At 47.4% G+C, this 9,582-nt stretch overlaps 1 protein-coding gene across 1 annotated transcript; it reads right to left on the minus strand.

Moving 5' to 3' along the window:
- Positions 1–2,185: 2,185 nt before the first annotated feature.
- On the minus strand, positions 2,186–6,828 carry LOC134475366 (rhox homeobox family member 1-like). Its single transcript, XM_063245638.1, has 3 exons — positions 6,392–6,828; positions 5,450–5,495; positions 2,186–2,409 (listed from the first exon to the last, which is right to left on the minus strand). Exons 1-3 carry the CDS (start codon positions 6,820–6,822, stop codon positions 2,299–2,301), a joined length of 588 nt encoding a protein of 195 aa, XP_063101708.1. The 5' UTR covers positions 6,823–6,828; the 3' UTR covers positions 2,186–2,298.
- Between the last annotated feature and the right edge of the window lie 2,754 nt (positions 6,829–9,582).

Below are 9,582 nucleotides of genomic sequence, written 5' to 3' on the forward strand. Positions count from 1 at the left end.
CTTGGAGGGGAACATTGGCAGAATCTCAGTGAACCCTAAAGTAAAATTAATACCAAGTAATATAAGATGACGAGTAAGGAGAATGTGTCAATGGCATCTGACTCTGGATGATGTCCCCTCAAATTATGTAATAGTACATCAAGTACAGGGTTATAACACTGCTATGCACAATAGAGAAGACTAGGACTGGGAGTGTAGTTTAATGGTAGAGGACTTGCCTAGAATGCATGGTGTCCTGGGTTTGATATCAAGCAAAATCCCTGCAAAACTCATCAAGGTCACGGGAGGGGTAATTCAATCGTGGCTGCCTGGTTCTTATGGGCCCCTCAGAGCTGGGCACCAGAAAGCTCCTGGGCTCCAAAGCTGAAGAGTGCAGTCACAGGAACCAAGATCCACACACAGACACTCCTGAATCAAGGAATGAGTTCTGTTCCTGGGACCAGATGTTCATGGATTTGGTTTCCAAATGAGGAGCTAGGTATAGGATGTGTGTTCCAATATTTAGAACAAGGAAATGCTCAAAGGAAACTCCGACGCGATGACTTTGCTCTGACCTCTGTATCCTAGATGTGGTGCTGCAGCATAAAATAAAACATAAAACTACAAAATCACACTGTGCGGTACAATCAGCAAAAACTACACGACCATATGAACAAGGTGTTCTGCACAGAAGAGACATTGAGGCTTTATGCAGAAGATGTACAAACGTGGACAAAAGGCACTCGGAGGTCAGAGCAGCCATTACACAGGTAGGTCATTAAATGGGGAAGAGCCACAGAGCAAGGCAAAGTGAAGTGCAAACCACCAAACCAATTCCCCCATCAGAGGCTTTGAGAAAGCAAACTGCATCTTCCCTTGTACTTCACACTGTTTCCACTGCAGGGCCAGTGAACAGGCATCTTGGGAGAGGCTCTAACCTCATAGGGGAAGGTGTCCAGCCCAGAAAGAATCATCCAGTGCCCACCTGTCCTAACTGTTAGCTCAATGGAAGACTGGATCATGGTCACCAAGATAGTCACCCACAGGGGCACCTGAGAAACTGAAAGTCAGAGAATCATTCAGAGATTGTTGATTGACTTAGAACCAACAGGCCTTTGAGAACAAAAAGGAAAGGCCGCACAGAACACACAGCCAATCACAGAGGGCAACTGCAGTCACCACTGTACCTTGTGTGTGGCCCTGCACTCACTGTCCCTTAGGACTGCACTTTCCACACTTTGTGACATAAAACTCCTTGCAGGACACTCACACTGCCAAAGATTACCTGAAAGCAAAGGTTCATCTCAGAACAACTTAATGCTTTAGCACAGTGGTACTCACCTTTGCCTACCCTTCTGCTGATTTTGTCTCTACACTTGTAGTTTTATCCAAACCAGACAATGAGAACTCCTGCAGCCAGCAGTTGATTGAAAGGCTGCTTTCCCTGGACCTGTGTAACGGAGCTACATTCTTATTCTGGCTTTCAGTGGCTCTGGGGAAATGACCTGCTTTCAACTTGAAGGCACCAGGAAGTGGAGATCCGCAACAGGGCTCACAAACAACAAGGACAAGATGAGGAGAGGTTCTCAGCATCTCTGCCAGGGTGAAGATTTGGCCACTGGCTGGGGATGGGACAGAAAGGCACAGCAGCCTCTCTGGCCTCCCTGGGATTCAGTCCTGTGGTTCTCTAGAAGCAGCAGGACCTCTGCTGCACAGCTGCCCCTGGCATCCTATGTGCTCCCCAGCCAGGAGGACACTGAGCAAGACTGGGAGGATATGACGTGGCTGTGCCTCTGCCACCTTGTCACTCACCCAGGAGTCACCTCTTGGGGACCTGCTCTGAGAGTGCAGTGATGCCACTGAATTCCTTAGGGTGAGGGAGACCCAGCACTGTGTGCAGCCGGAGTCCTTCCACCAGGGACCTGCCCCGCCTCCCTTGCACATACTGGAGGTTGGGAAATGACAGCACACAGCTGGGGAAACCATCATCAGCCTTTTGGCAACAGACAATTTAGTGTGAAATATTGATCATGAGAAACTGACCATGACACTTAGAAGACTAATTACCAAGGTCTCTCAATGGTGACTCAAGAAGACATTTCATCACAGGAGACCTGAGCACATTTTATCCAGGTTTAACAAACCCCGTAAAGAACAGAAAAACACAAATGTTAACAATTCACAACTTTACTGCAATACAGGTGCTATGGAGAGAGCTACAGAATCGACAAACGGTGTTGGCAACAAAAACAACAGCAACAGAACAACAACACTCCAAGCAGAGTTGGCCTCTTCAAAAAAGACAGCATCCTAGAGAAGCTATTCCTCCTTCTCAATGACAATGTGGTCCTGGGAATCAGGTGGCGCATTCCTGAGCAAGACTTCCCTCTGAGCTTTCCAGTATTTGGCTCTCCGATTCTTAAACCAAACCTGAGGGTAGAGGAGAAAACTGATTGTCTTAGTAGACAGAAAATAAAAATCATTATCATCAAGGAACAAACACACCATATAACTTCCTATGGCACTGATACTTAGATTGCAGGAGGCAAGCTGTACTGTATGGTACACTCAGCAAAGCAGATTGTGTCCTGCAATCTACTTTCTTAAGACTGGAACAGCTTAGAGGACTGAGGGTGGACATCAGAGGGGGACCACAGGCCCAGGCTGCACGGGGCCTTGAGTTCCTTCTGAAGCTCAGGAAATGAAACTAACTGTAGGAACATAATCCTACTTCTTCTTTCACATCCTTAGTGAGCATTAGCTATGTTCCCTGCTCAGGGACAGCCTAGAAGGTCTCCTGGGTCCTTCCCACCTCACTCACCCTGAATGCTTTCTTCCATGGGTGGGATGCAGTCCCAGGTGAAAATTGCTCCAGGACCTGATGTGAGCTCAAGGCATCCTAATCAGATGAAGCAATGTAACATCCTGACTGCTGACCTGATGCCGCCCAGCTGACTCCTGCTCCACCTCACAAGGGAGAGCTCCACTAAGTGTGTGGGCTTTAGCATGTTACCCAGTGTCTGTAGATAAAGTCCAAAGCAGGAAAGAACTCCAGGTTGGAAAATCCCACCTTCAAGGAGAAGTAAAGTGCCGGCAGGATGGAATATGTGGGGCTCCTTGATAGTGGAACCATTCAAGGAAAGATGAGGACTCTTCATCCTCCGTAGCCAATTGACTGCTGCAGGTAGTCAGTGGGACAGGGATCATGGAAGATGCTTGACTTTTAGCCTGTCAAGTAAGGCAACTTGACCACTTTACTCTGGATGTCCTCTCAGACTCCCAGTACTGGACGATTCCCGAGGACTTAACTGTTTGTGAAGCTCCCACACTTCAAGCTATAATGACACAAGGGACCTGCTATTCCTGCCTCACACCAGGTTCCCCACTGGAATACACCTCTCAAGAAGCCCATAGCAGCAGAACTGCTTTTCAAATTATGCAAAGTGTCCACTGGTGCCATCTGCATCTAAAAAGCAGCACCTACAGCACACTGTCCCAGGTAAGCTGACATCAGGTCAGTGTCTGGAGCCTGGCTTCCTATCAGATCTATCAATCTGTACAGGAGAAGTGGGATCACGCAAAAGGTTCTTGGAAACTGCATGCTGCAGAGACTGGACTCACTGAGAATTTTTCCCTCCTTCACTTGGTTGGTGTGGCTCTTGTTCCCTCAGGACTCTAGTCAGAGAGGCCCACAGCCAGGGTGGGGAGAAAGTCCCTCCATACCTGAGATCCTCCCAGCTTGGGATTTGTAGGCAGCCCAAGAAAATTCTCCCCACGCACTACTCGCATCTCCCAGGTGAGACAGACTGTGTAGACCAGGCCTGGGCAATGGGATTTCATCGCTGGGTGTCCCGCTATGCTGGGCTGCTTTCTTGGACCCCCTCACCACACGCTCAACCCATTTCCCCACTGCTCTCTGTCATCCACTCAGCAACAGCGCTGCTCATGAGCTCATCCTGATTTTCTCACCCACACCCAGATTTTATGCTGTAGCTACTGTGTTCTTCCATCTCACATAGGTTTCCTCTGACCCCAGGACCTACCCTCATTCTGCTCAGCATTGCCTCAAGCAAGGCAAGCTCCGTGCATTTATGTCCAATTCAAATCAATCCTGAAATGAAGACCACGCCACCAATTGTTCTACAAAACCCACTCCTTCAACCATTATATCCAACAGAAATACCACCCCTCTCCATGCTAAAAATTACTTTCAAAGAAGAATCAATTATGAATTTAGTAACGAATTTTAAGGCATCTTTTGAATGCTCATATGTTTTTCTATCCATGTCATTTTTCTTCAGTTATCCAAACTTGGTACCATAGCACTGTTTTTCCTTATTGCACGCTTCACCTCAATATCTAAAGGCCCCAATCATATACCCTGCTCAATCCTACTTTGTGTATTTGGGGAGTTTCTTCACATGATAATTGTACTGTACGCAGAAAACTTTGAATTGAGAGATTCTAGGTTCAGTGCCCAGCACAAAAAAAAAAAAAATTGAAGGAATGAAGATGCAGCCATCAAATGACTCTTAACACACTCTGTTTACCTGTGTCCTTAGGCTTGGTTTCAAATAGATCCTCACAAAGGAACCCTCCTTTAATCTTGCCTCCCCCTGCACCCATTTGGATACTTTCAACGTCAGACTGAGCCCCAACAAGACTGCATGTAGAAATGCACCCTAAAGCGCACTGGGCCTTCAGTGGGGACAGTCTTGCTTAGAGAATCCAGACATACAGACATTCCTCATTTACCACCTGCGGCTTCTGCATTAGATTAGGTTGTGAAATGAATTGTTCCCTAAGTGTGGAGTTTTTCATGGTATGTACACCATCATATTTAGAAAAAAGGAAAATCTGACATGAGGCTTTTGCTTTTATGTGTGTAACATAAACATGTGTGTTACATGCAGTAACTGATAACAGAACATCTAAACACAGTACCCTCCCAAAATGATCAGCAAACATTACTCTCTACTATTCAAAAGGTGCACTGCAGAAGAACAAAACACTGAATCTCTGTAAAGAAAATTTAGGAAACGGTACCAAAGCCTGACAGGTCATTAGTCCAAGTAGGGTGCCTCAGGAATAAGTACACCCAATTATCATGTAGGCCATTAAATAAGGAGGATCTGCACATATGTTCCTGTATTAAGGCCGTGCGAGATTACACCACTCTGTTTTCGGTGCCCAAATATGTATTTCATTGCTCACACAGAATAAAGCAGGCAGCTTGATGTTTAGCAGTTTCCTTTACAAAAGCATGTTCCCTCTGGTAATGGGAAGGAACTACAAGCCCACGTCTACTCATTTGATTTTCTCTCTACTAGTTCTCTGTAGATTAAATCTGTATGTACAGTAAGTGTGGACAAGAAATAACCCCAGCTTCACAAGGTGCCAGGATAACGATGTCCTGAAGCAGGATGGAGAGTGACTATCCTGCCAGTTGGCTTTCCTTGGATTTACTCACCTTCTCTCTGGATTCAGGCACACACAGGACACTTGCAAACTCAATTCTGTGGAGACAAAAGCACAAAGGTTCCACTTCACTGATCTGGATGAGGCAAGCAGTGTTCTGCATGACTGGAATATCACATGGGCCTCAAAGCAGAAACACAGAATACTATGATTCAGTGATTCCATTTCTGAGGATGCCTCCAAAGCTTTGAAATCTGGATGTTGACAGCTATTTGTCAGGCAAGCTCACAACAGTACTATTCACAAAAGCACCTTCTCCCCAGATGAATGAGAAAAAGTACGTATATATGCAAGGGACTATTAGTTGGCATTTAGAAAGGAACTTCTGACACATCCTGAAGCATGGCTGCACAGTTGGGATAAACGAACTAAAATAATCAGGCACAAAAAACTTAACCGGCTACTGCTGCACCTAGACCCTGTTTCTGGAAAAGTCAATCTCACAGACCAAAACCTACAATCCTCATTGTAAGGAACTGAGGAGAAGAGGTAAACGGGAGGCATTTCCGGTGGATAGTTTGATTTTCTAAGGTGAGGAATGTTCTGGAGATCTGTTTCACAGCAACGTGCACACATCTGACACTGCTGACAACTAAACCATGACATGAAAATACCCAGCACTGCTGACTTCTGTGCTTCACAGTGGTTCTCACAGCACAGTGCTAGTGTGTGCTTCTCATACCACAAAACACAAACAAAAGGAAGTGTAGTGACCGCCAACCAGTTCCCTGCCTGGATTCACATCCGTAATGCAAGACAATTCTGAGCTCGGCCCACACAAGGCGCCATCACACCGCGACACAAGCCAAGCAGGAGAAGAGCCCAGGTGCTCTCAGCTCAAGAGCAGAAAGAGGGCAGCAGGAGAGAGGGAAAGTCACCTGGGAAGCAGCCCATTCCCCCTAAAGCCTGGGTGCTCCCCAAGACAGCTGCTCACCTCCTGAGGACATCTGCGAACCGCTTGTGGTGGAAAGCGGTTTCCAGTTCCTGCGCCTGCCCGTCTCTAAACGGTCGCCGTCTCAGTTGGCGCCCGACTCGATCCCCGGCATCCACAGCATCCTGCGCGGCCAGCTGCAGCTCTTTGGGCTCCTCATCACTGTGATACATGTCAGGGTCGCTGTCACCTCCCTGGCTCACAGGAACCTCTCGGGTCAGGCTGTGGCCATCCTCATCGTCGTCGTCATCTTCATACAGGTGGCACTCGAGGGGCTCCTCCGACACAAATCCCGTAGGTTCTTCACTGAAGTGGCCACCCTCGGCTGCTGCGGAGACATGTGCTGCAGGATCCATGCTGACGTCCTGTTTCCAGAACTCCGGGCTGAGGGAGCGGGCACCACCCTCACGGCGCTTCTCTTCCGTGGCAGCCATTTTCCAAAGTTCCGGAAGCTTCCTCCACCGCAAAAGTGGTTCAACCGCAGTGGATCTTGGGAAAAGCTTTGAGGCGAAGGGGAGGAGCCTGAGGCTGCAATTGGTTACAGGGATGTTGCACTCCATTTAGTGGGCTGCAGCCCTCATGAGCTCTGCTGAGGTTGGGTAATGGCTGACTGGTTACAGCCACACCTCGATGCCTGGGGTAACAGAGTAGTAAAACGTTAAGGCATGTGGCCAGAAAATGGGCCGAGGGATGAAAACCAAGTATGCACAGTGGACATGGGCAGAAGCCCCTGAACTAGCTTAGTGGCCTGGACGGATACCAGAGACAAGTGAGGACGGCACTGGGTGGCCATTCAGGCTCATTAGGAAGTGGAGGGGAAAGGACTAAAACTCACACTGACCCCAGATCTCTTCTGGGAATGCTTGGAGGCTGCCCGTGCCACACCCTTCATACTGTCTGTATCTTACCATCCTGAAATCTTCTCAGTATCTTGTCATAAGTACCTCCATCTCGAAATGTCCCACACACCTGTGTCTTGAGTATGATACTTGCATGGGTGCTAGATGATTGGAATGCTCCAAAACTGAAAACACCAGATGTGCTGACCCTGAGCCAGCTTGACAGAGAACAACACCAGTCACAACCTGGCTTGAGGGCACACATACACAAGAGAAAGGCTAGAGAATCCCAAGCTTTTCCAGGTCCATTCGCCGTCCAGGCAGCACCACAAATGCTGCAGACTGTATCTAGAAATGACACTGGGCTCATTGAAATTAGCTCCTGAGGCTGTGAAGGTTTAACACACTTGAAGCACCGTACTGTATCCCTGGAAATTTGCCATCTGTTCCTACGAATAATGCCAGTAGCAGAACAGCCTGGGAAGGCAGGGATATTGGCCAGAGGGCTCTGTCGTAGGAAATACTGAGTTCCTTCAAAGGAGCACTGCCAGCACAGACATGGTCAGGGTGCTGACACTAAGCGCAGACTCTGTTAGTTTGGGAGTATCCCTGGTAGCTGGTGATATCAGTAGAGGGAACAGGGACCGCAAAGTCTGGGGAACCTGACAGCCAATTGTGTGATTATCTTGTGGAGCAGCAGGGCCCATGCAGAGGAGGGCTTCGGTAATTGTGATATCACCAGGGTAGCAATGTGGGCTGAATGAGCAAGGACATTCCTGACCTCCTGGCCATAAAGCTGGAGACACACAGCTCTCATCCGGAGTCCTAGGCAGGCTGTGTTCCAGCAATACATCAGTCATCAGCAGGAGTTCCTCAGCCTGCCTTGTGGACTCGTCCAGATGATGCAGCCACACACAGGGTGCTGGACCTGCTGGGCTAAAGCACTGTCTTGGTGTGAACTCTTTGAATGTTTTGTGACCTTGAAAAGAGTGAAAAAAAACCACATGATGCATCTGCTGATCTCCAGGTGTGCTCTGTTAAAGTAGTCCCTTAACTCTACTGGGTAGTTTGTAATGCTACACTGCTGTACCCTCTGGGCCACAGCAAGGCTTGCAAGTTGCCTTGTGAGACCCCTTAAGAGGCTGAGGATTCCCAGTTCCCCCTGGCAAAACTGAAAGCTTTCTTTTAGATTTTATTATTAATTTTGAGATATGACTTCACTCTGTAATCCAGGAGGAACTTGAGGTCTCTACACAGCACAGGAAAGACCCAACTTTCCATCCTTCCGCTTCAGCCTCGCAACCACTCAAATTACAAGCATGAGACACATCCAAAAACATGTTCTTACACCTTTGCAACTAGTGTTACAGTTACGAACACCCAAAAACCCACAATTTAACATTTTCTCTTCACTTTCTTGACTGTGAATTTTTCTAGGTGCCATATATGAACATCATCCAAAATTTTTAAAATTGCAATCTTTAGTAAAAATGGGTTCATACCTTCATAGGCAGAGCTCACAGAAGGGAGAAATTACACTTGCTATATCTCAGATTCCCAGTGGTGATACAGATTCTCTCCTTCACCCAACACTAAAAGACCTCTGAGCTCTTTTGCATTTGGACCTGGATGTGTGGATTCATTCTATGCTTCTGCATGCTCCCATTTTAGCAAAACTGCAGCTCAGTCTATTTAGCCACTCACACCCCTGATCCCTCTGTGTATCATCGGCTCAGGGTGCCTGTCCTTTCCCATCTCCAGGACATACCTGATCATGCTGCTCCATCTTGGCCAAGAATCCTATGGACTTGGGTTATCCAGAGTCCTCCATTACCCTGGTTATTTCTCTGAATAGTTTTCCATGCCCTGAGTTGCATAGCAGTATTGAATTGTGAAAGTCCTCTCATACATACTGCACATGGGAACTCAGGCTCTGCCTCCCTGCATGACCCCATTGCTCTGCTCCCTGAAACCATTGTACCCTCTCCATGTGGTTGCACAGGCTCTGGAAGCCCAGGGAATCTGGGCCAAATGGGAGGATGGGCTGTGTGCCTGTTGTGCCTCAGTGTACCACTCACCATGTGTTCATGTCCTCTGTGTAACCTGGTGGCTCCCTTTGAAGAAAGTCATCCTTGCCATCTCTAACCAGTGGGAATTATATATGTATATATATATTTAGAGAACAGTAGATTGAACATACATGTTCACAGTCAGCTATGTCCCCAGCCCACTTTCAATTTTTAAATTTGAGAAAGCATGTGACAAGATCACTAAATTGTCCAGGGTGGTCTCAAATTGCAATCCTGCTTCAGGCTCTCACAGTATGGGTATTTCCAATTCCATGAAAATTTTTCT

Source organism: Cavia porcellus, unplaced genomic scaffold, assembly GCF_034190915.1.
Source record: "Cavia porcellus strain 051 isolate PalLab524CR breed Dunkin Hartley unplaced genomic scaffold, mCavPor4.1 scaffold_3, whole genome shotgun sequence".
Classification (NCBI taxonomy): Eukaryota; Metazoa; Chordata; class Mammalia; order Rodentia; family Caviidae; genus Cavia; species Cavia porcellus.

What these genes read in the sequence shown, in the direction of transcription:
- LOC134475366 (XM_063245638.1), bottom strand. Translation starts at nt 6,822, where the DNA reads ATGGCTGCCACGGAAGAGAAGCGCCGTGAGGGTGGTGCCCGCTCCCTC. An exon ending in TTCGCAGATGTCCTCAGGAG is followed by an intron (nt 5,496 to 6,391) that starts GTGAGCAGCTGT and finishes TTGTCTCCACAG; the next exon opens with AATTGAGTTTGCAAGTGTCC. An exon ending in TGCCTGAATCCAGAGAGAAG is followed by an intron (nt 2,410 to 5,449) that starts GTGAGTAAATCC and finishes CTCTACCCTCAG; the next exon opens with GTTTGGTTTAAGAATCGGAG.